Raw genomic sequence first — 25,567 nt, 5'->3', positions numbered from 1 at the left:
TGACCATCCCAGGGATGCTCTGCGGGAGCTTGCTGACTGACGTGGGAGGCAGCACGTCTGACACGTATGAATCAGTTGTGATTTACTCCTGGCTCATCAGAAGTGGATAATTTCTCCTGGTTATTTAACGATGTTTTTGAACCACAAGGATCATAAGAATGAAGGCTTTATTCCTGCCACTGACCTAGAAAAGTCTGTCTTTCTTTCTTTCTTTCCAGAGGGGCTACATTTTTCAAGTGGTTGAAACCTTACAATTAGGCATCTCTCCCCTTTGGGGGAGGCAGTTGTATGCCTTCACTTCTCCTTCAAGATTTGATCATGAAGCTGATGAGCCCCTAAAACTATAGCTGACCTGCATTCCCCCATTGGAGCAGTTTCATCCGCCGCTCACAGACTACCCCTGCTCCTGAGCCTGCTGCTTGTAGGCCCGTGCTTCTAAATTCGTCTCTCTTACAGCACTGCTGGTACTGCAGCTGGCATTATTAATTCCATTTCATTAACTGATTGTCTTAATGGACTGGAAGACAAAAGAAAAGACAGTCCTGAGACCACAGCATTGGCTGTGCCTCAGGAGATCTATGTTCAGCCCTCATGTTTGCCACAGGCTTCCTGTGTGACCTCGGGAATCCTCTCTCTTGGGTCTCTGGGTCTATTTAGATTTGAGGCAGCATCTGCTTTTTAAGCTTTCTTTCTGCAACACCTGGCACAACATCTGTTCTCTAGCAAAGGAACTGCATGCATTTCTGTAAACAAGTTGCAGACAAGTGTTACTGCTGTCTTTTGGACCAGTGGAGGTCAAGCATGGTTGTGAAGATGAATTTGGATGGCACTGCTTGTGGAAGTGGTGAAATCCTGCCTGGTACAGGGTAGAGGTGAGGGGGACAGAGAAGCCTTCACCATGCTCCAGGACAAGGGGAGGACATACTTGTAGCAAATCCTTGAAGCAAGGTCTGACTGAGCTGCAGATCCTTCGCCCCACGGGTGGCATTCCAAAAGCTCCATTGGTACTGCCAAAGCTTAACTGTCTCCAAATTTCAAGTTATGTGTTCTCACGCAGGGGACACAATTCCCTTCCTTTAGGCTCAACCTCTGCCCTGTCCCAGGGGTCTCTCCATCACGATTTCCAGGTCAAATAGTGCTGTTTCAGGCTCAGGGCTGTACAGCACGATCATACTCCCCACAGAGCCAGGGCTGGTGACAGAGGGGTGGCCATGGCACAGTTCATCCATTTGGCTCTCCCCCAGGGAATCAGGGCCTGGGATGCTCTATCCAAGTGCAAACACAACTACAAACTGTGCAAACAACCTGAGGTCAGAGACTCAGCCTCTAAATCAGACTGGCATCCTCACAGGCACCCAGGGGTGCTGGTGAATAGGTCTGAAGAATTTCTGTTGGCTCCTGTAGCCGATGTCCCTCCTTTGAGCCTGACCCTGGTCAGTGGGCAAAGGTGCAGAGTGGCACAACACAAATCCTAGCCTGTTCTCCCCCAAAAAGCCATTTTCTTTGGGGAAGCGAATCATCCAGGCATTAGAGACAGAGGTGTGCACATGCTGTGGCCATGCAAGCACCAGCTCAACCAACACACAATTGTCATGGCAACCCCAGCTTTCCCTGGAAAACAGCAGCAGATCACTGATATGCCACTGGATGCATGCTCACCACTGCAGCCTGCCCCCCAGCCCTGCTGCTGCCCACTCTGTGTATGTGAGCACCTGGGTACCAAGTGGCACCCTGCAGAGGAGAGGGAGGGATGGTTCTCACCCAGCTGCTGCTGCTCAAAACCATTATCAGGCTGGATGGATGCTGTTAATACAGAAGAGCACTTAGCTGAGGTTGCAGAGAATTTGGAGATGGGTCATGGGGCCAAAGGCTGATGAATGAGCTGTGCAGTAGTAGTGTGCTAGGGGAAAAAGAAAGAAAAAAAAAAGAGTAAAAGAGAAAGGATGTAAAATACAGAGAGGTATGACAGGAATTGTCAGTGCAAGGCTGTGGGATGAGAGAAACAAAGAGAGAACATGGTGTGGCCCTGGTGAGAGCCAGCAGAGCAACAGCTGGAGAAATATTTTGCCAGTGAAGCAGCCCTCTGATTTTCAGATGTTGCTCCATGCCTCCCAGAAGAATTAGATCAGGAGATGATGTGCCAGAAGTGTTGTCTAGAAAGTGGTCAGAGTTGTGTTTGCTGGGAAAAAGCGCAGGGAAAATGGCTTTGTGGGACAATTTAGGATATCATCTGGAAGAGCGGCTGCAGAGGAATGCAGCCATGGCTGAGTACTGGGGTGCTGGCCTGGCCCCATACATCCCCCACATGGGGCACAGGGTCAGCAGATCCCATAAGCAAGGTGAAGCAAGCTTCTAGCAACACATCAGTAAAATATGCAGTGAAAAAAAATCACACCCTGGAGCCACAGCTCATGAGGGGCTTAGCATCAGTCATCCCTAAAACCAGCTATTTCGTACACAGAGGTGTGAAATGAGGAAAAAGAGAAGGAAGCAATGCAGAGTCCAGATAAATCCCTTGAACCTGTGGAAGAGGGCTTCTTTCAGAAAAACAGACTCCATCTCTGAGTACTTGAATAACACATACCCTCAGCCCCTCTCTGCACACAATGAGGAAGCCTTGATGTGGATGCTGACGTCGAGCATCTGAGGAAAGACAATTTCATTTTCTATTCTCAAGGCTGAAAGATTAAAGATAGATCAGCAAAACTATTTCACATTTAGAAAACCCAACTGAAAGGGCTAAGGAATCAAGATTCGCCTGATGATACTGTTAAACATCTGAAGCTGATTGCTTCTGCAAAGGAAAGATAACTCCCTGAGCTGAATGTGAATATGCAATAGGAACTACAGATTGAATTTGAATATATCTAAGAGCAAAATGGAATTATTTTGCCTTCTGCATCAATTAATAAGCAGCATGCAAGTTCACTGGACAAAATGTAATAAGGAAAAGTGTTGCCCTTGTATCACAGCACGTTCAACCACTGTTTCAATAATGAACATTGTGTGGATATGGCAGAAGTAGCAGCAATTTCAGGGAACACCATACGTCTGTAGATGAACTGCATGTGAACAACGCAGGGTAGAAGAACAATGTACTGTGCTTTATGCACGAAGAATGGATTTCCTTGCAACAGGTTTAGCTTTGGCAGAAACTGAGGAATTCCAAAAGGAAATAGCAACATAGGACTGGGTGGGCACTGCACAGGGTCTGCTGGGATTTCTGAGTTGCTTCCCCATCTTTCACACCTTGAAGGCATTTCAGTTTGGGAGAGTTTGATGAAACTCTCCAGCTGAGACAGTTACCACCAAATACCCCTTCCTCCTTGTAAATGACCAAACGTTTCATTCCGAACAAAAACATTTGCACTGAAATCACAGTAAGTTCAAGAAAACCACAATCGTTGTATATTCAAACAAAGAAAAGCAAATCCCAAACTCAAGTGCTTGGTTTTGGATGAACCTCATCTATCACAAGCATGGTGGATATGGTCTGATGCTGCTGAGACTTCGCTTTGGAAGGAGCTGCTGTTTCCTTTTCCAAAATACTTGCTTTTCAGTTGTTTTATTTTCCTCTTTTTTTCCTCCCTCCAGGTAGTCTGACATTCAAAATGATCAAAGATCCCTGCAAACCGCAGCTTCCAAGTTCCAGATAAATATAGCCACGCTGTTCTGCATCTGCTTGTTTTCCCCAGGATGCAAACCTGCAGTCGAGACCTACTTATTTGGGAGGGGGGCATGCAGAAAGCAAGGCAAGGCACCATGCACAGTGACAAGTTGCTCACAGGGTGGCATGGAGGGGACGATGGAAGTACCCATGACCAAACACTTCGTAACACCCCCAGGCCACACCAACACACAAGGGAACAGCCCTGAGCCCTCCCAGATGTGGTGAATGCATGGGTAGGGCAGGAGGAGCCCAATTCCAAGCCAAGCACGTCCACATACCACAATATATTTTGGCTTCCCAATTAGCTGGGAAGTAAAAGCAGCCATTATTTTGCACATCCGAAGTGCCAGAATCCTTCTGTCACATTTCCCCAAAGCTAAATAATTCATGAAGGGCTCTGATTAGTGGGAATCTCGTGGAACCAGCAGGCAGCACATGGTGATGTTTATTTTTACCTCTAGACATCTGAGGGTGGGGTTTTGTGAAGAGGCCAAGGATGGATGGGTTTCCTGGAGCTGAGATGGGAGCTGTCCTGCGGCACTGCCTCGAGCACTGACTGTGCCATGCACTGACAAAGCCCCCGCCCTTTCCCCATTTATCTCTCATTTTGACTTCAAATTGCAAATATTCTGTTTTTCACTATGACCCACAGAGGGGAGAGGCTGCCCAGTATGTGCATAGAGGTATCAGGTGAGCCATTTGAGTCCCTTTGAGGTACCTAAGTGCAGAGAACAGCACAATCTCCACCTCCTGAGGGTAGGAAATGAAGGTAATGCAAAGGAATTACATCTTACAGCCTTGGCTATAAGAACACCTGCTTCAAACTCACCCTCTCCACTCTGTTTCAAGCGCCTGAGCAGAAAAGTGGCAAGTCCACGTGCACAGGAAGGATGCTTCTAACCCTGGCAATAACACCAGCCTAGCACCTCTGAAAGTTACCCCTCCAAAGGCAGTTCCTCCTCACCTAGAGCTTCATATAAACAAGAGATCCACTACTCCTTGCTAGGAAAAGCAAACAACTTAGAAATCATCTGCTTTAAGCCTGATTCTGTCTCATCCAACACGTGTTTCCATGGAAGCAGAGGATGGAGCGGGCAGCCTGTGGCTGCAAATCACTGTTATTTCTCTGCTCCTGAGCCTGAAGAGACAAATGGATCATTAAAAATAAAACAAAATCGAAATTTAAAAAAGCACTTTTGAGAGTGGATAGGTGATATTTAGTGCTACAATGGTGCTTTTGGGGTCTGGGGTCCAAGCACATTCCAGCCAAACAAAGCTGAGCTTCGGCTTGTTCTCAGAGTACGCACTGCATAAAATCATTTTTGTTCTTTTGTTGATCACATCGGTGTAGTGATTGTGTGAGCCCAGAGAATGGCAGCACAGCACACAAAAGGAGTTATATAAATGGATTATAAAGATGTTTTCAGCATGGTTTGGAGGAGTGCATTGCAGACAGAGCCCAAAATGAGGATGGTTTAGGAAGGAACAGTTTATACTTGCTGATGCAGACCTGATTCAGACCACAGGGATAAGTCTGCTGAAGCTGTCACTCTGTTAGTCTCATCAACATGGTCACTGAGCAGAAACCATTGACCACCGAGTATGTGACTATAGCCACAAACACAAAGTCTTCTGCTCTTAGCTAGCATCCCTAGGCATAACTGCATTCAGACAAAACACACAATTCCTAACAGCTGACAAGCACACTGCAAACATGTCTTCTTGCTTCTTAGCTACGCACGTTTCACTGGGAGTAATTAACACGTATACTCAAGTACGGAGCTGAAGCTTGCCCATGAGCTATCTCTTACCCACAGTGTTGCAGATCTGACTACTTGCCTTCTACTGACTCCACGGAAAGCAGTGGGGCCAAATGTGTGCAGCCATTACATGTGCAAATGCAAAATGTCCTTTTGGTTTTCATCACCCCCCATGAAACAAAATCTGTTTCACAGCAGCCTACCTTATACCAAGATAATTTCTCACCAGTTGTGCTGGTTCTTTTTTAATTGAATACCAAGCAATAAATAAATAAATAAATAAAAATAGGCAGACTTACAAGAACTATCATTTAGAAAATATATTTGCAGACTCAAGTGAACGACAAATTCTGAGTTTTAAGTGTCTGAGATATTCCTCCACCCCACTCTGGGAAATAGGTTTGGAGCTGCCCCATGTAGCTGCCTGAATACTGTGATCAATGCTGTGCTGAATACTGATACCTGTGGCCTAATGACAGCTTCACGTGGATCTGTTACTTAAGTTTAGTAGATGGCTTCCAGGACACACAGAAAGGGAAAGAATGAGCCAAATCAGCTCAAGTCTGTTGGGCTCTACCTCCAAACAGGGAAATATGTGAAATGAAGATAAATCTGTCAGGGAAAATGAAGTGCTTTACCTTGGCCCAGACTAACCCTATTTCAAGAGCCCATGAAGGACCCAGATAACTGTATCAGCAATTCCTGATGAGAAAATGGCAGTACCACTAGAGATCTCATTCTTGCCTTTTCTAGCCTTGAAATTTATTGCTAGAAGCAGGTTTCAAGCCAGCAGAGCTAGCCAGGGCAGACCCCACCAACTCTGCTCTGCACAGGCTGGCACTAAGTACCCACATCCCATCTGCAGGAAGCATTAAGGGGCCATTTTTCACCTTTGATCAGCACTTGCATTCCACTCACCAGGAACTGGCTGGCAGTAGCATGCTGTACCATCCTGGGGATCCAGAATTTATTGATATATTTAAATACAGACATCAAATTACAGCACTGATTGATTTCTACACTGGGCAAGACACTGAGCGTCCACTTGGCTTGACAGACCAAAGGTGAAAGGCTCCTGTATCCCACCCCCAACCATGAGTCCACTAAAATGAATCTCTTCCAGTTTTACACGTAGCTCGGCAAAGGAAGAGGAGTGCACCTGAATTACTGGACCTAACAGGAATGAACTGAAAGGCAAGAGGGCAAAGTGCTGCAGATGAGTCTGGAGGATATCAGGAAAGCATTTCCCTCAAGGCAACGCAGGAGATTGATTCATAAAGTCACAGAGCAGCATAAGCCAGACAGGAGACAGCTGAAACACATTACAAACTGGCTGAGGGAGAGGGAGAAAGCTGTCAATAAAATCAAACAGTATGGCAAAGGGAGGAGGCAGGAGGATGGAGGCTCGCAGGGCAGTCAGTGCTGGTGCTTTCCTCGTGCTGCATATCAATGACCTTGAGACTGATGCCATTATCTAACAATGCCAAATTGTAGGAGGCACAGAACAAATTAATTACAAATGGGAGATTAGGCTTACAGTCTGATAAGCAGCACATGGAGTTCAATGAAGAGAAGTTTTAATGAGATTAAGTGACAAAGCCATCACTTAGAAGGAAGCATTAAACAGACTGCAGACAAGGAGATGGAACTGAGGGCAAAGGCAGTAAACTATTAAAAGCATCTGTGTTATTAAAAAGCAGAATAAAGAAGGCCTGCACCTCTCAAAGAGGCATGGGGGTGACAGTGGGGGTGTGGGCACAGCCACAGGGACTCTTCCCCTGAACGTGTCACACACACTGGCTGTTCTGGTCTTGGGGAGAAGCGATGGAGCAGAGCAAGGGAAGCCCAGCAGCCATTTAGGATCAGCACAAGGAGGAAAGCATTGGCTAGCTTGTCAGAATTACAGCCAGGAACAGCCTAAGGGATGGCCCAGGTGGTTACAGGGGTCACTGTAGTTCCTGCAAGCATGGCAGTGGGTTGGGACTTGATGGACAAGACCGTAGGCCTGGCCTGCTTCCAGAGAGAGTGCAGCAGGATTTCAGGTGGTAGCAGCCAAGGAAAGAAACAGGTCAGCAGCTAATATTTCAGGCCAAGAAGGGCATATCTTAAATAATAATAGCTACTGCAAATGATGAATAATTAAAACAGACCATTTGGTCCTCCAGCCCTTACGTACTTCCACTCCTCTAACGTTCAGCACAAGAAGCATTTTTAGTACGTGACAGGAGGTATCATCTGCTGACATGGGCTGGCTGTGCTTCATCTCCCACCAGAGCTATTGTGTCCTAAGTGAAAAGGATAACGGGCAACATCAAAGCCAGGGCAGACCTCAGTCAGCACAGAATGGTGTCGTTTCCTGGTTTCATGCCTTAAACAATCCTTAGACCAAAATTTACTCTGTAGACTCTCCTAGGAGAGGATCTTACAGCACACGTCCATCTTGGCCAACACAAGATCCTGACAGTGGATCCATATGCTACAACTGGAATAAGATCTGAAAACAATAATCAGCACAGAGCTTTCTTTTTCCTTATGAAGCCAGGGCGAGATTTGCGTGTGTTAGGAAAGGTGTCTAGCACTACAGCCTTTCAAAGTCACCTGCTATTCCTCTGACTTCACTTGCAATGCAAATTAACCAAACATAGATCCCTGGGTGCTCTCTGATACACAATTCCAGCAAATATTTACATCCTTTCCCTTCCTATATTGGCTTGACAAAAGGATAGACACACACATATATACATATATGTATGTGTATGTGTCCGTGTGTGTCTGATCCAGATCCATTAACTGCAGATTTTAACTCCACCCTTGCCCACAGGGCAAAGTAAAGCCTGCACATGAATAACTCCTGACTTGCAGCAGAAAATCTGTTGCTGGAATTTCCAAATCAGAACAACAACAGGAGTGAAGCCAAGTGCACTGAATATTTTCTCCAGGAGTACCCATGAGAGCTCAGCTATACGTAGCAGAGCCATTTGCATGGTGATTGAGGCAAGATTTCTAAGTCTTAGCAGCCAGAAAAGCGCCAGGGAAAAATTCTGCTCCTCAAGCAGGGCTCAAATTTCTGCGTAGCCAGGCTCACAATTATCACACTGATCTTTTCTGCTTCCCCATGCAGCATCAGGTATGGGCCAGATGGTTTCTGCTCATCCCAGACACTCCTCTTAGCTGCTGCTGTGAGTTGTAGGGCAATAAACAGGAAGGATGAACGCCAGGTTGGATGGGGCCCTGGAACCTCATATAGTGCTCGATCTGCTGGCTAGCAACCCTATCCACAGCACAGGGATAAGAAGTGGAGGACCCTTGAGGTTCCTCCCAACCTAAGCCATTCTGTGATTCTAAGAGATTTCATCTGCAGATGAAGCACAGATAATGCAAAATTCATGGCTGATTTTTAACCAGGAGGACAGGAAGAGCAGAAAGCAACTCTTTCAAACAGGACAAAGGGAGATAGCACATTCTCTGGAGAGATGTGGCTGACAGGATGCATGGTAAAAGAAGGCAACAACAGTACCTTCTGGGATACAAGTACTATGTGCAATAGAAGATGACAAAGAAGAAAAATTAGCTCACCCCTTCTGATGACCAGTGACAACTCAAGAGGAGAACAATCTCTATCCAGAGAGACACTCCTCCCTTGGCTGCTAACCCTTAAATGAGAGTGAGGAGGGGTGGATTCAGACTCCACACCTTCTGATCACTCAGGTGCACTGCTTGCACCTGAGCTCCCTGGGTTAGCTATGTGTTCTCACCTGGCGTTTGACCATTGGTTCAGGTTGTGGCCTGGTAATTCTGTTGCACAGGAATTAATCTTTCAGGCCTTGTGGCTCTACCTGCTGTATTGCAGTTGTCCCATCAGTGCCCCTGGCCTTGGACAGCTGTGGTCCCAGACAGCTGTATGCTGGCTATTCACTACTCATTGCTACTCCGTTCAAAGAAAAGATTTCCCTGGAAGAAAAGGTTACAAATTGATCTAACAAAGGCCCAAAAGCATCACCACAGTCACACTAGAATTCATGGCCAACACGATCACTCTCCCTTATAAAGGGCAGGCAGCAACCCAGCACTTAGGAGTTGGGATCCCAGACCAGATTCTCCATGCAACCTGTGACACTCAGGCATTTGGCTGACATGTCATCTGATGTTTTCTCTCCAGCACCTTCATTTATTTCCCTTTGCAGTGTTAGTTTGGCCAGCCAGCTTTATGAATAATTCAGCACCACTAAGCACAAAGCTGCTCTTTAGCTTTTTTCTTCTTTTATGCTTCATTCCAGCATAATCTCCCCTTTGCTGCTTCTGGAGGAGCAAAATTTACAAGTAGAAAGCACATTGCCACAGCTATATGGACATACATCTTGATACATGGAAATTATCCGTTTAATAGAAATGGAGTGCTACTCAAAACTCTTCTTACCTTGCTGCTCCTGCTCATTGCCACTTGGAATGATGGGGACACCCACTAATTTCTTACAGACATCTAGCAGGCATAAGGGTCAACAACCTGGCTATAGAGATGGTCTTGCAAACCAGGACTCAGAAATAAAGTGGGGTCATTTCCCAGTCCTGTGGTATATTCCTGGTGTTGCTGCACTGAAATCAATTCATCTCACTCAACGAATCCATTAAAAACATAATAAATTAGTCAACCAGTCCCTTTTTAAACAGCTTTCCCAGGCAAAGAGGCTTTAAGATGAGTGTGCACGTATTTCAGCAGCCATCTGTAAAATGAGGATGTTATCATCTCCTTTCTTGCTTTGTCTGGAAATCTGTTTCACTGCCCCTCACTGCCAATCTGCAGCTCTAAGAAAAGCAGTGTTCTAAATACAGCCAAAACCTGTAGGCATGCTGCTCCTAATAGTGCTATTGCTGGGACTGAGCCATCTTTCCTTCCCCAAAATTGTAGCACTCAGACCCTTTCCCTGAGAGGAGCAAGGGCTGTTTCTCTGGAACGCTGAACATTATTGCCCACGCAATTCTGACCTAATTTGTATGAGCAATAACTGTGTTTGGGAGCACCAGGCAGCACAGTCAGCACATAACATCCAGCTGCAATAACTGCCTGTACAAATAAAGTGTATAGGTGACTGCTTGTTTCAGAAAACACAACTGCTACTACAGCTTTTATTAAATCTTATTCTTTACAACTCCCTGGCTGGAGAAAACCTTGTTCTTTTGTGTGAGGTTACACATGGGTGTGCTCTTTCAGCAGCAGCAAAGCTTCAGTGCAGGAATCTGAAACAAGCAGTGAATGCATCCATTTCTCTTCGGAAGTGACTTCCATATCCTGGAAAAGCTTCTGCACTTAACCTAAGCAGTGAGCATAGCTGCTCTTGTTTCAATGCTACATTAGCTGACAAAGTAATCTTCAGAAATGGTGGCTATTAATCTCTGCTGACTTTTCTATGAGCTCTCATGCCCCGTTCCCTTCCTGCTGCCCAGATGCAGTCTGTGTTTGGTGGATGCTATCAGCATTTCATCAGGACGTATGCAATAACTCCCCCTGCATCTGTAAGGAGTGGTCTCTATCCCCCAGAATAACAGAAAACACTGTCTGTGCAATGCCTGCCTCTGACGACAGCACTGCAGTGAGTGTGGCTGCTCAGAAATGAGCTGCTGTGAAAACAGTGCCTCTGGGACTGCCAGACTCTAGATTTTGATCTCACACTGCTGTGGATCCCAAGTAACTCCACGTGAGGCAGAGGTTTATAGCAGCCAGGCTGTGGGTGCTATCAGACCTCAGAAACCTGCAGCTTGTTCTTTTCTTTCAATTCTGCAACCTCATTGCACCTGCTAGTCAAAAGGTAAGAAGCAATTTCAAATTATTCCTTATTGCTCACTTATATGAAATGTATAGCCCCAGCACTGTTTACATCCAGCCAGATGATGCAGCAAAACCAAGAGCTGTTTTCCTGACAAATTATTCTTTAGGATCCAGTTTGGGAGGGGACAATCTTTATTGATATTCCTACTTTATCTGGTGATCCGGATGACCTAATGCAAAATCCATAATGCAGGTTAAATGCATTGTCTTGAAAGCCTTCTTCCTCTAAGACATGGCTTTTTGCAAAGGTAATACTGCTTATCTGTATCCCTTTTGCTCTTCTCAAGTTACCCAAGCTCTAAGGACTCCTGAGGTCACCTCTCAGCAGTTTGCACTCACATGAACTGAGTTGTGGATTATGCCCATATGACCTGTGAAACAGCTTGTGCTTCTTTTCCAGAGATTGTAGGGAAATACAGGAAAGCATCACAGAATCACAGAACAGCTTCAACTGGGAGGGACCTCAAGAGATCACTGATGCTGTGTAAAATAACAAGGCACCAGATAGGAAATAAATGACAGTCTTTGTTGTCATTGTCAGAGCTGATTTAAGCAACGTTAGCATCACCAGGTGTCCCCACCACAGGTAGGCCTGCCTCTATCAGACCTGTGGTCAGCCAGCTTACTGCCATCCAAAGTGACCTGTTCTCATGTAGCATTATATTTTTCCATAATCATTTCTATTCCTCACACACAAATAAAGTGCTGTGAAAGCAAAACACCAAAATGATGTCTCACCGCTATAGTGCCCATGTAACCACCAAGCTGCTGAGAGATGGAGGGAAGAGTGAGGAAAGCTGGGATGCATCTCTGCAAAAAATAGTGCATTCCTAAGTTGGTTAAAAGATGAGAGCTAGGAAAAAAATCACTGCAATAATAAACAAAATAATAAAACAAGCAAAACAAAGGATTGCTCCCGTCACACACACCCCTTCCAGAACTTCAGTACAGTCATATACTTTAATTTTAACCTCATGCTATATGCCAGCTGAATAACAACAGCTGGGGAAATCCTTACTCTGCCTAATAACTGAAGAATTACAGGATTAAGCCCAAAATAAGCAAAACATTGCTGTACCAAGGCATCTGGGGAACTGCCACTGTGATCAGATCCTCAATGTTACAGTCACAACAAACAAGCAACTTGGCCTTAAAAACATCACCTTACCTGAAAGCTGAGTCATTGCTGATGCCAAGAGACACAGAAAGGGGCACCATGTCAAGATTTGAGCTTACAATATTTGCTTCAGCTGTGATCCACTCTGCAATTGAGGTCTGCTCATAGGAATGGAAAATCACTTGTGAGCAGGGTTATTGTCTCCTTGCAGCCTTTCCCAGGAGCAGTACTGAGCCATCCTTGGGTGCTTGGCTTGGCATGACGTGGACATGGACTTGGATAAGGACACAGGCAGAGCAAGCCATGAACTTGTGCAGCCCAGCCTGCAGTGAAAGAGGTCTACACTTGTTGAACATCTTTACTCTTTCGATCTGTCCTTGGTGGGTTCCTGTTTGTATACGGATACCCACAGCTCTCTGCTCTTGGCTTAGACATTGCCATGCATGTCTTTGATATAGAAAGGCTTCATACAACCATCAGGCACCTGTGCACAGTCATACAAGTAGCTCTTATTAATATTTTTTTACTCGCCAGGAGGTAATCTCGTAATCTTGCCCTGGCAGAAACATTTCTAAACAGCATCCTGTGCCACACCTACTGGAGAGCTCTGTTTGAGCACTTTGTCTTTCAGGGACTCTTTATAGGCAGTCTTAAAGAGAAGCTATATGAAAACAGAAGGATGAGGTCTACAAATTTTTATAGCTCTGTATTTAGCTCACAGACGGACAGTGGAGTGGATGGCAGTCCCAAGAGAAGATGTCTGATCCGCCTACATTAAACTGCATCTAATTTTAAAAGCATCTCTGAGCATCCAGCCACGGTGTTTAAGCTTTGATACTCATGCATTATAAGTTTGGCCTAACCCAACATACAGGGAACAGCCAAAAGTCAGGGGAGAAAACAGGTGCCAGAGGGGCAATGGCTTAAAATGCTCAATATATAGATGACATAGGTTGAGAATGAAGGATATGAGATTTACTGAGATATCTCTAAGGTCATGCTGCAGTGTAGGTGCACTGAGCTGAGAGCGAGAGGACATTGTTGCCCTTGGTGGTTACTGATCCCAGGCACTGCTCAAGCAAACCATTATTAGAGGAGAGGAGAGAAACTCCTCTGTTCTTTGCTTGGCTCAGACTCTTTTCAGGGATCAGCCATCTCCTTTAAGTGACTGCTCCTCCCTTAGGAGAACCTGCTACGCTGCCATCAAAGTAGGACCCCAGGGAGAGCCCAGAGCCAGTGTCTCACCATCTATGAACTCTCCTTGTCCTGTCTGAATGGGGTACACAAGTCCCATAAACACTCAAGGGTACACAGAGCTAAACTCACTCCTTTCCCTGAAAAAAAAAAAAAAAGAAAAGAAAAGAAAAACAGAACTGAGAGGAGTGGAAAAGAAATCATGAACAACACAAACCTGTCTGTGGCTGTTTTTAACATTACTGTGGACAGCTAAGCTGCAAAGGCAAGATGCAGTAAAGCATCAGAACAGAGAGACAAGATCAGGCTGCAGGATGCCTTAGCAGCATTCTCTGCTCACTTCCTGAGTTTTAAATTCACCCCTGATCTCACATCAGGCCAGCCAGGTACATGTATGGAAGGAGAAAACTGGCCTGGGCAGCAGACTGACTGCTTGTGCTCCATGCGCAGCCCTAGCACGGTGTTTAGCAATGCACGTGTCATTTCTTCCTTGAAGAACTTCTGTACTTAGCTATTTCACCAACCTGTAACTGAGACTGTACACAGCAGAGTAAGTGGAGATTTGTGAACCAAGTGGGCTGTGGGGCCAGACAGCCCATGAGAAAAAAGAAAAACAGGCTTCTCTGTTCATGGGAAGAAATGCAGAAGATTCCTGAAAAAGCTGCAAGTCATGTCCATAGGGTTTCCTTCATCCAATTCTGCTTGTGGATCTTGGGGTGCAGTATGACCTGAAGTCCCAAAACCCATTTGAAAAATGTCAGCCCCCCTCGAGACACCCACAACGTGTTCCTCGAGCAAGCATTCAACAGTCTGAGCAGGAAGTCATTCAAGTTCTCCATTTCTTAGAAATGCTCCAAGATTAATGCCCCTTTTCCACTAGACTTCTCCAGCCCTTCCAAAATTCCTGCGTAATTGTTTCCATGGAGAAAATTAAGAGACTCAAATGAGTCCAAGCTGGGAAGGATGGATTGGCACAAACCACAGTAGAAGTCTGAAGGGACACTTCCAAGCAAACTGGAAAAGATAACTCTTGCAAACATGGACCTCAATGTTAGGCTGCTGGAGTGGGACCTACAAGCCCAGCCCTAGCCTGTGGAACAGACATGCAACCCATTATCAGTGTAGGGATGGCCTTCACCCTCTTTAGTTTGCTTCCAGAGGATCTAACTTTTGGCAAAAAAAGGGCCAAGAGAACAACAAAATGGCTCCCATGGCTCAAAAACGTGACTAGAGAGATCAAACCGAAGAAGTTGGAATTGTTTAGCCTGAAGTAAAGAAGGATGAAGAAGGAATGACAACTGTTTTCAGCAGATGCCTGGGAGCAGGTGGAGGATCTGCCAACAGAGTCCTTTCCAAATGAGCCGCAAGCATCTGCCAGGAGCTCCAACGCTGATCCGGGCTGAGGGCCAGACGGGCCTCAGTGAAGCCCCTATATGAAGCTATGTGCCATGGTATCTCCTCTCCATCCCACCCTGCAGCATGCTCGGAGCTCCTGAAGCCCAGGCAGTGTCCCAGGACCAACCTAGATTCATAGCTCTCAGATAATCCCAAATATCTGCCTTTGCACAGAAAGGCTGATAGACAAGGCCCTGAGCAACATGACCAAGCTGCTTCAAGCAAGAGATTGGAGTAGGGACCTCCACAGTGCCCTTCCCACCTAAATTATTTTATGTAATAATGTAAAAGGAAGCAAGAGCAAACAGGTCCACCAATGTAACCCAAGATTTTGAGGCAAAGCCAGACCTAGATTCATGCCTTGACCTCTCCAGGTGGTTTTACATGTGAAAATGCTCTGGCTTGAGGCAGGACACCCCTCTTTCCATACCTTTTCTACGTGAGGACTTTCCAAAAGATGCAAAGCTATCAGAGTCCCATACAAAGCAAACTGAAACAGGCAAAACAGATGGGCTGGAGTGTGGAGGCACTTACAGCAGATGGCACTACAATATTAAACTAACATTACCGTATGCTTAAGCTGCGGCCTGGATTGCTGCTGATTGCAGAGCCTGCCTAGTGAAGCACCCGCATCAGAAACCAGCCTCGTATTACTAAATCACCCAACCAAGCATCCCCTTCCCAATAGGAAAATGCCTCATCAGCAACTCTCTCAACAGCAGAGACGTGCTAACACAATGCAGACTACGTTCTGATGAACAAAAACCACTCACAATAACTGGAGGACTCTTGCAGATCTCTGCTGGGAAACAATCTCTTGAGAAACTGCAAAATCAGCGTCTCTGCAGCAAGAAGCAGAGGTGGACACAGAGATTAAGGCGAAGAAAAACCATGTGGCTTTGTGTGTGTCCACAGTCTGACAGCTCTGGACAACCCAGGATGGCACGAGAGGCCACCCCTGTAGGTGACTAACCAGATTAACATTACAGCGGTCCTTCAAAAGGCAGAGAAATCAGGATGCGTTACAGGAGGGTGGCATCAGCTGTAGTGCAGAAGACAGCATTTTAGATGCTGAATTTTATCAGACTCTGTTTCTTGGCTGGGGTCCTTGCTTGGAGCCTGGGTCCTACCGGCTGTGCCATCTAGTGTGTGGGCTGCAGCATGACTGCAGCCCCAGGCTGGAGTTCCCCTTTTCCTGCACTGAACTGCCATAAAATGAAAGAGGAAAATAAACGTAGAGCATCCACCTTCCTTGCTCTGGCTACTGGATAACACAAATACACCTGATCTTCCTTCTCCGTGTTTGAATATTTAAAACAAAAATGAAATTGAGCTGGCAACCTCCTCCCCGCAGAACTACATCCAGAAGGGCTCCAAATCCTGATGGAATGGGCTGTGTCCAGCAGTGCATCGTTTCTGACTGTGCAAAAAAGCAAGTGAGTCTGACTAGCAGCTAACAGCACGGGGATAGCTCTGCTATTGCAACCTGTGATACTCAGCTCCAGTAAGAAGGAGGTAGGGAGTCACTGCCCATTTTTGTTATTGCCACTGGATGGCAACAGACGTTAAGCAGAGACATTATCACTGCGCAAACCTCACATCCATTTGCCTCTCTCTGCCTCAATGGAATTACAGTATCACACTGCAAAATAGTTCATACTTAGGCATGAAGCTGGTCGCTGATTATTTTTAAATTTCATATACCTGGCTGTGAGCTGGCCAAAGGCAACAGAAATGCCTAAAATTGGGTGTCAAAAGCACAGTTACGTGAGTCTAACAGCTTCATTTGATCCGCTAATTTGCCGTAAAGCTTCAGAAATGCTAAGCTTGCACTGAGCTCAGGTGGGACTTTGAGATGGACACAGCGAGGTCAGTCCCACGTAGACTCCAGGAACATTATGAAAATCATTCTGTTTTAATGATGGCGTGTGGTGGTGGACCAGCACTACCAAGGTGACATGTAACAAGGAGGTAACATAAACACTGGAAGGTTTTGTCTTCTGTCTAAACAGTCTTGTATGTTGGTGTTCCTCTTTATGATAGACACTTACAATTACGATAATTCTCTTAATGATTTGGATGATGTCATTTTGCTGCACTTCCATTGAGTGGCGCTGTGCCATACCCCACTGATCCTACCACTAGGCTGAATGTGATCCATGCCAAATGCCTGGCGTGTGAACCCACGTTGGCATATGGCACGTATTTAATGCCTCTGTTGAAAAGTTCTGCCAAGACCTCAGGTCAGTGCTACAAAGGCAGCCACTGTCCTCTTGGATGTGCTCTGCCTTGCCATTTTTCCGCCAGCCCATGCCACTTCAAGGTTATGCAGCCTGGGGAGACACAAGGGGAATGCTCTGGTTCTGCCAGGCCATTTAATGCGCCCCCTCAGTTCACCTCTGAAAAACAGCTTAAGTGTTTCATTTGATTTCATGTCAGTTCATAACCAAGGGGGTAAATTCTTCTTTCCCAGGTCAGGAGAGTCCCATTTCTATATTGAACACATAAATTTAATTGGTTCCCAGACACAGCAACCTGTAGAGCAAATACCCATGGCAGGAAAGCAGAGTAAACCAGACACTGCAACCATTCACATTTCATACCTTGAGCCCACCTCTCCCTACCCTGAAACCTGCTTTAGAAAATAACACAAGATTTAGCAATAATCTTCTTGGTAGACTTTATGTTTTTGTTCTCCTTGTCTCTGATGCTGGAGCATCTTAAGGGAGAAAAGCAGAAACTGAAATACAGTATTTGTGCATCATCAAGCAGTAATTAGCTGTCTCATATCTGTCCTGGAGGAAGCCTTCCTGCCACTACAGACCTATGGGAATGTAGATAGGAAACATGTACATGCTATGATACGGGCAGAAAGTCATGCTCACAGGGATCTTCTGTGACTGCCATGTGGGAACAAGACTCTGCTACCATCAGTTTAAACAATGGCAGAAAGTAGAGGGAAAAGTTAGGCCAAAGAACTCCAAATAAGATCAAGAGAAACTGGATTTGTACTGTATGTAGGTGCACTGAGTTCAGCAGAGCTACAGCCAGATGAAGTCTGGCATTCTGGATTTTGTGTTGGGTTATGCTGTGAATTCAAAGACACTTGTATTGCCTGGAAGAAAAAAAATCTCTCTGAGGAAACAGACCTTTTCTAAAGAGGGGTTGCAAAGCAGCATGAGGGATTTTCCAGGAAAGCTGATCTGTTGACAATGGTGCATGTCCCTGCAAATTGTGTTGGGGCCTGAAAACTCAAAATCACAGTACAGTGAAATTAGCTGCCTTTCTGGTATTGCCCAGGTACTTCCCCAAATCTAAGATCTTGAGTTGTCTGCCTAGTGCAACTTTCAGCATTTTATATGGTTGCAGCAGTCAGCAGTCTTGCAGGAACCATACTCAACCTTCTTACTGCAGGAAGGCTGTATAAGGGAAACTCAATCAGCCCTGCAGTTTGGAGGGCTTGGGCAGGGCCTGGGCAAGGCCTTGCAAAAGGGGAATTTGGGAATGGGGGGAGAAAAGACGGAGCTCACCCATCTGTAAAAGAACTAATAGATACACAGTGTGATGTTGTGTGCTCTGAGATCTGTCAGGAAAACATACTAAGGAGCAATAATGATGTTTGTTATTCAGCCTATTAATGTTATTAATTCATTACCGCTAAGAATATCAGTATTAACATATCTAATTGCACTGCAGATCTCGCAGTAGGCTCCTCAGCACACTGTGCACGTTCAGGCTGCTTCCTTACCATACTTGCATGCTTGGGTTCACAGTACTAGATAAATCAGATGTAAGTGTGCCACAAATGTGCCTGCCACATCTCCAGGCCATCATGTGGCCAGTGGTCTGCACAAATACGGATGGACAAAAAAGATGCTCACTGAGCAGCAGAGACTGGGGTTGCCTGAACTCTATCCAGCTTTTTGTAGGGAAGCAGCAGCTCTCTGCATGCCAGCCTCTGCCAGGGGCACAGCAGGCTTGAACAGCCCCATCATTCCTTTCTGTTGCAAATTTGGGGATACCTGCTTTGTCATGGGCATACCCAGCTCTGAGCTGTGGTTACCCAGCACCAGTAGCATCCCCTGGTCAACAGTGCAAACATCTCCCCTGCAAGGAGCAGGCGCTTCCCTCTCCTCTCCCTTCTTCCCAGGTAACAGTGATAGGACAAGAGGTAATGGCACTAAGCTGTGTCAGGGAAGGTTCAGGTTGGATATTAGGAAAAGTTTCTTCTCAGAAAGAGTGGCAATGCATTAGAAGGCTGCCCAGGGATGTGGTGGAGTCACTGCCCCTGGAGGTGTTCAAGAAAAGGGTAGATCTGGTACTGAGAGACACGGCCAGTGGGCATGGTGGGAATGGATAGGGGTTGGACTTGGTGATCTTAAAGGTCTTTTCCAACATATAATTCTCAGTAGCATTGCAAAAATCAACAAAAACATCTACATTTACCTTTCTGCTTATTTAAAAACGGCAGTAGAGGCAAAGCCAAGGGGCTTCTTTTCCCAGAGTCCTTGGAAGACACTTTACTTTGGTTTACAACAGTTTCTTCAATGGGTTTCTTCAGGATTATTCTTTCCTTCAGCTCCTCGGTGCTGACAGCAGATGTCGGAGGCTCAGAGCTTACTTTTGGGGCAACAAAGGAGCTTTTCAGATAGGATGCAGAGTCTGCCAGGTTCTCCCTGTTCATCCTGCTCTCTGTTGTTTTACTAGCTTCATAGTCCGAGGCGCTGGCACGTGAGCTGTTCTCTTCCTTGATAATGTCCATCACCATGGGCTTCATGAGAGGGGAGTCCTGCTCCCTCTTCGGGCTCTCTTCAGAGGCCGATGAGGCATCACAGGATTCAATTATGAGCTCGCTATCGAGCTCAGCCTCCCGCTCCTCCCGCAGGATGCTGTACTGGATGGACGGGGAGGCAGGTGAGGGAGGAGGCCCTCCGATGTGGCTGAAGGTCATGTAGTTGGAGTGCAGCACCTCCTCAGCAGCCAATGGGTCCTCTGAGACCAGTTCGATCTCTGAGTCCCCAGACTCGGCACTGCTGGCTTCATTATCCAGGGGTGAGGGGACAGCAGGGCGCCCAGGCTTCATCTTCTGCTCTTGCTTCTCTGCAGAAACGGCCGGTGACTGCTGCACCTCAGAGGTCTCGAAAGAGAAGCCTTTTGCTTCCTTAATGGCACTGATGAGCTCGTCCTCTGACAGGCTGCCTTTGCCCTGTGATTCTGAGCCTGATGGTTCTGTGCACAGAAAGAAAGGGAGAAAAAAAGAAAAAAAAAATTAACAAAAAGTGGTATTTTCTGGCTGCTTAGGCAACAAACAAGAGATTTGATGCTAGCATAGAACCCTCTGGAAGAGCTGGTAACACAGGCAGAAAGTCATCTCATCTGAGGTGGCTAACAGTAATCACAGCTTGTTCTCATAGGTTATTTCCTATATTATAAACATAGTATCATTATCATCAGTTAGCAAAGGAAAAACTGAGGCACAAAGGTGATGGTGGTCTGAGCTTGGCCAGTGGCTCAGCAGCATGATTTGTACCAGGAAAATCCCCAGTCATGAGGAACACGGGGGTCAGGGAACCAGTGGGTTTCTGATAGCCATGACTGTAATAACCTACGTGTAGTAATGTAAAGCTAACTTCTGAGGTTGACCTTTTGGGGTGTGGGGAGGTGACTGTGAGTTCTCTGTTTGCTATTATCTCAGCTATGCTTGAGAATGAGATCCATTTTCCCACTGTAATTCACTAATATTACTGTTGTTTGCCACAACAATGAATGACCAACTTGTCACCAAAGATTGGAAACAAAATTTTCTCTGAGGCTAAATAACATTTCTCTGCATATTCTATCTTACTGTGGAGGGAAGAATAAATATTTGGTGAAAATAAGAAAACAAAAAGGTTGGTTGGTCATCCAAGATTGGGGAAAAGCCAACATCCCATATGAGAAGGAAATCCCATACAGGGCTTGTACCTGTTCTGCTTCCCTGAAGACCTCCTTGTCAAATGGGATTTCATAATGAAAGAAAGTAAAATTGCACATAAAGTGAAGGCTGCAGCAGGAGGTGCATCAGCAGCTGTCTCAAAGAGGTTTCCACTGATCACTCACCAAGCATCAACCATCAGGAATCTCAGACTGAACACTTTGTACAAGGCCAGATAGGCCAAGTGAACCATAGGGTGCTTTTCCCATTCGACTCCTGAGCTTTCTGACCATTCCATCAGTGGTAATTAATGCACCAGTCTTCCATGGTTCATCCATCTACCATTTGCCGCAAGGCAGCTTCCCCCTTTCATTTCCGAGGACTGATGCAGGGATCATAGAATCATAGAATTGTTTGAGTTGGAAGGTCCCTTTAAAGGTCATCTTGTCCAACTCCCCTTCAATGAACAGGGATGCCTACAGCTTGAGCAGGTGCTCAGAGCCCCATCCAGCCTGACCTTTAATGTTGTACTAATGGACATGGTTTAGCAGAGGAATATTGGTGGTAGGTGCATGGTTGGACTGATGATCTTGGATGTCTTTTCCAACCTTGGGGATTCTATGATTCTACAATTCTACTGTGTCCTGCTGAGAGATGGGCAAGAATTACAACCCCCTCTCTGCTCCCTAAGCAGCTTTGTTTTGTACATCGGTCAGTATACATCTCAGCAGCAGTCTTGAACACACACCACTGGTGTATCTGCAGCTCCTCTAACAAAACAGGTCTCTCAGAACACAGCCATCTCACATCTGGCAGTTTACAGTGCCTAGCCATGACATCTGCCTTGGTAAGAGGGACTCCTCTGTGGCCAGGAGCAGCCACTACAAGGCTCAGCCACTACAAGGCTCAGCCACTACAAGGCTCAGCCACACACTGTTCACCTGCTGCAATGAGATTCAGTTATCTTAGCACCATTCGAACCTTTCACAGCTGCCAAGCATGGCATAAATAACAATTAGTGCCTGAAGTTCTTAATTACCTCTTAGTGCAAAAAGTGTAAATCGATAAAAACTGCCGCAGATGTAGCGTGTGATATCACCCAGACATATAAAGGAAGAAAAATGGGATGCTTTAAAGCTCATTTATTTTCTGAAGATTCTAACTAACGCAGGCTGTTGGATGGGGACTCCTTTTTAATTCTTTTTTGAAGGTGCACAAATGCACTCACAGTTCTGGAAGAGTTTCACTCAGTGTGTCAGTGAGGGTGGAAGTCCCAGACTGCCATTTGATGGGAATTCCACCAGACTTTTACGTGCTCCTAGAATTCATCAAAGGAATGAACATTCTGGCACGAGGACACTCATTTTCAATTAAGAGGGTATCGATCCAGGATGCTAAAATTTAATTTCAAGTTTCCAAATTCTGTTTCTTGACGGAGAATCTCATCTCTTTTCAAAATGCTACACTGCTTCCATGTTTTAACGGTGAACGGCAGTGTATAATATAGGAAATGAGGAACAGACATCATACAACACTGCAGTAATCTGATGATAGGAAAACGTGAGGGATTTTGGTGCCTTCCACCCCCCACTCCCAGCAGTAGAAGCCAAGCAATCAGCAGCCTTTATCAGAAATTGGCCCTTTGTCCCTCTGTAAATGAGATGACACCATTTCCCTCATCAGCATTTTTCCAAGAGCAGCACTTTCACCTGAAAACAGTGCTCATTTTTAACAGTTCAACCCAATGCTCTGCAAGGGCAAAAAGGCATTAAACAGCCATTAAAACCTTACAAAAAATAACCCAGCCCTTCACAACACCCTGGTCCCGCATCCCTCTGGGCAGTGTGGTCAGCTGGGATCACCAAGAAACCCCCAAATCACTGACAATACACCTGATGGCATCCTGCTGACCACCAGCAATGTGAAAAGCTACAAGAGCAGAGCAGAAACACCTCCTCCATGAAGGCCTGCTGCCATCAGTGATTCCACAGTGATTGCACAAATGCAGAGCTGACACTGCAACCACTTGCTGAACAGCAAAAAAGGTGACGGCGACAGCATTACCTGTACCAGAGGATGGTGGTGTGACAGAGCCTGGGCTGTCATCTTCTGGCTCTGACACCATCACCGTGGGTACCACCTCGTGGCTCGGCTTCAGGCCAGATTTGGGCTGTGTGACACTCGCCTCTTTGCTGGTGGCCTCTCTGGCACCAGGGGTCTCGGTGAGTGTGATCTTGACGGGGGCTGTCACCACAGAGGCGTTGTGCTGGTCTCTAAAGCTTTTGTCTTCAAGTGGGTCTTGCTCCTTTGGAGCTTTTATGGCCTCTGAAGCCGTTGTCCTCTGAGGTTCAGCAGCATGGCCGGATCCGATGGGTGTTCCTCGGTACTCATCAATAAGGTCTGGGCTCTCATCTTCCAAGTCTGGATCGTGTTTTTCTTGGTACTTTATTTCTTCTGGTCTACTTATGTCCATGTATTTATAACCTTCCACTTTCATGGGATCTGTTAAGGTCTTGTCAACCTCAGCAGACTCTGCAGGTGTCATCTCAATTCCCGAATCCAAGCTAAACAAGCCACGGGACTCAAACCCAGTCACATCTTGAACAGGATGCCCCAGTGCATTAAAGCCTTCTGTGCTGCCTGAGCAAGGAATGGGGCTGTTCTCCTGCTGGTAAACGCCCGTGAAGTAGGTGTTGTCCCGGGGAGTGGTGTAGTGGACATCCGAGATCAAGGAGGTGTAGAAGGAGCTGTCAGCCCCATTGGCTGAGCTGGAGCCATAGTCAAAGAGGCGTGATGAGGCCGTGACACCTACAGCAAATGCATAAAACAGCACTGTGAGAAGACAAGTACCAGCATGCGCCAGCCTTTCTGCAAAAAAGCTTCTGGGAGTTGTAGTTCATTCTTTTCTTCTGAGACCTGGAGACCAGAAATACCGACAATCCACAGAACTGCAGTGATAACTCTTTAACTCCCAATAGACTACATGATGTTATGATGTGAAATACCGATCAAAAATCATAAAACCATGACACGTGCCCAGAAAACCACGCCACATTCATTACCTACACTGCACAGCAGCATAAAAGCAGTGAAGCCTTTACACGTGCCCCTGCATCACTTCCATGCACTGCCTTTGATTTCCTTATTGTGCTTTAAGTTCCTGGGGATGTGGCTAAATGAATTATAAAAGGCAGCCACTCTGCAGCATCAACAGAGAGAACAGTTCAGCAACAGAACTGCAAGATTCCCTCAGTGGAAGCTGGAGGAGGGGAGAAAAGTGTTCATAGGGGCTGCTGGATCAGGACATGAAGGAACAAAGCTGATGCCTATAGGATCTGCTGCCTAACTGTTCGTGTTAACTACTTACATGCTGGTACACACAGCACTAGAGAGGCCAACTGACTTTCTCCAACCCCTGCTCATCATTCTGCCAGAGATACACAGCTCCTGATCTGCTCCACGCATGCAGTGTCCTGGGCTACCAACCACAAGGCAAACGAAAGGGACACTGCTGCAGCTGCAATGTCAGAAGCTGCAAGGTACCTGTGGAAATGCCCCTGAGCTGCTTGCAATTATTTTCTTTCCTCTTTGCACATACACAACAATACCACCTTTAAGTGCAGTCACAATTACATTTGTCCAACTGCCATGAGGTATGTGCAGCATGTATAGAGAGCTGTGAACAATATATTTTTCCCCTCAGCACTCCTCAGCATCTAACCACAGGCTTTGTTTGACAACACAGCCTTGCTGGATTTCACATGCACAGCCCAAACCCTGCACAAAGGCAGACAACCAGCTCCCTCGTGCATATTTTTGCATTGCTCATTGCAAGCAGCACACAATTTCTCCTCCCCAGGCTGGAATGGCACACTCACTCCTTCACAAAGGAAAACCTGGTAGCATAGGGAAAAAGCATCCTGAAAGTGCTATGTGTGAAAAGTCACTTCCCCTCTTGCTTAGAAGCTCAAGTACTGGAAGGCTGCAGTGAGGTCCCTCAGAACCTTCTCTTCTCCAGGCCGGACAAGCCCAGCTCTCAGTCTGCCTTCATAGAAGTGCTCCAGCCCACTGAGCATTCTCCTGGCTCTCCTCTGGAGTCACTCCAACAGCCCTACATCTTTCTTGTGCTCAGAACCCAAGCCTGGATGCAGTATCCCCCCCCCAAAAAAAGCAAATTCTAAAATGATCAGCAAGTGAAAAAAGGACAGGCTATTTTTCTTGCAAAACCTTTCTTGCTGAGCTTACTTTCTGAGAATTATTCATAAACAGGTTTGGATTTTCACAGATGTGTTGGTTAGCTGAAATTATCGGATGCACTGTTTATGCCAACACGTTTCAGGCTGTTGAACTGCTGACTAAAGACTGCTTATGCCTATTTCTGCCAGTGCCTGTTGTTTGTAATTCACTGTTTGTGCTGGGTGAGTGGCTGCCGAAATCATGGAGCTTTGGAGCTGCCCTTTCATTAGCTGATTTTCAGGTGCCTCCTGGGCCTGATCCAAAGCCCAGTGAATTCACTAGAAAAAAATCCCACTGATATCGAGTGGCCACGGATCAGCTCAGGATGGCGGTGCAGCCCTTGCTGCTTTGGGTGCTCACAAAAAATGCTGCAGCAGCAAGCAGAAACCACAAGAGCTGACTTAAAATGGACTCATTGATCGTGAGCCTGTTCTTTTTCCTTTGCGGTGTTTTTGCA

General features: G+C 46.1%; 1 protein-coding gene across 2 annotated transcripts in view; it reads right to left on the bottom strand.

The window, feature by feature from the left end:
• RTN1 (reticulon 1) overlaps nucleotides 1–25,567 on the bottom strand; it is a 116,885-nt gene that overhangs the window by 18,337 nt on the left and 72,981 nt on the right. For both annotated transcript variants that reach the window (XM_046941360.1, NM_001001466.3), the window contains 2 exons: nucleotides 22,939–23,682; nucleotides 19,407–20,189 (listed from right to left, as the gene is read on the bottom strand). In XM_046941360.1, coding sequence (XP_046797316.1) covers nucleotides 19,407–20,189; nucleotides 22,939–23,419 — 1,264 coding nt within the window. In that variant the 5' untranslated portion in view covers nucleotides 23,420–23,682. The remainder of the gene's footprint in view (nucleotides 1–19,406; nucleotides 20,190–22,938; nucleotides 23,683–25,567) is intronic.

This window comes from Gallus gallus, chromosome 5, assembly GCF_016699485.2.
Source record: "Gallus gallus isolate bGalGal1 chromosome 5, bGalGal1.mat.broiler.GRCg7b, whole genome shotgun sequence".
Classification (NCBI taxonomy): domain Eukaryota; kingdom Metazoa; phylum Chordata; class Aves; order Galliformes; family Phasianidae; genus Gallus; species Gallus gallus.
Note: the sequence above shows the minus strand (reverse complement) of the source record. Positions and strands in the feature narration are given on the sequence as shown.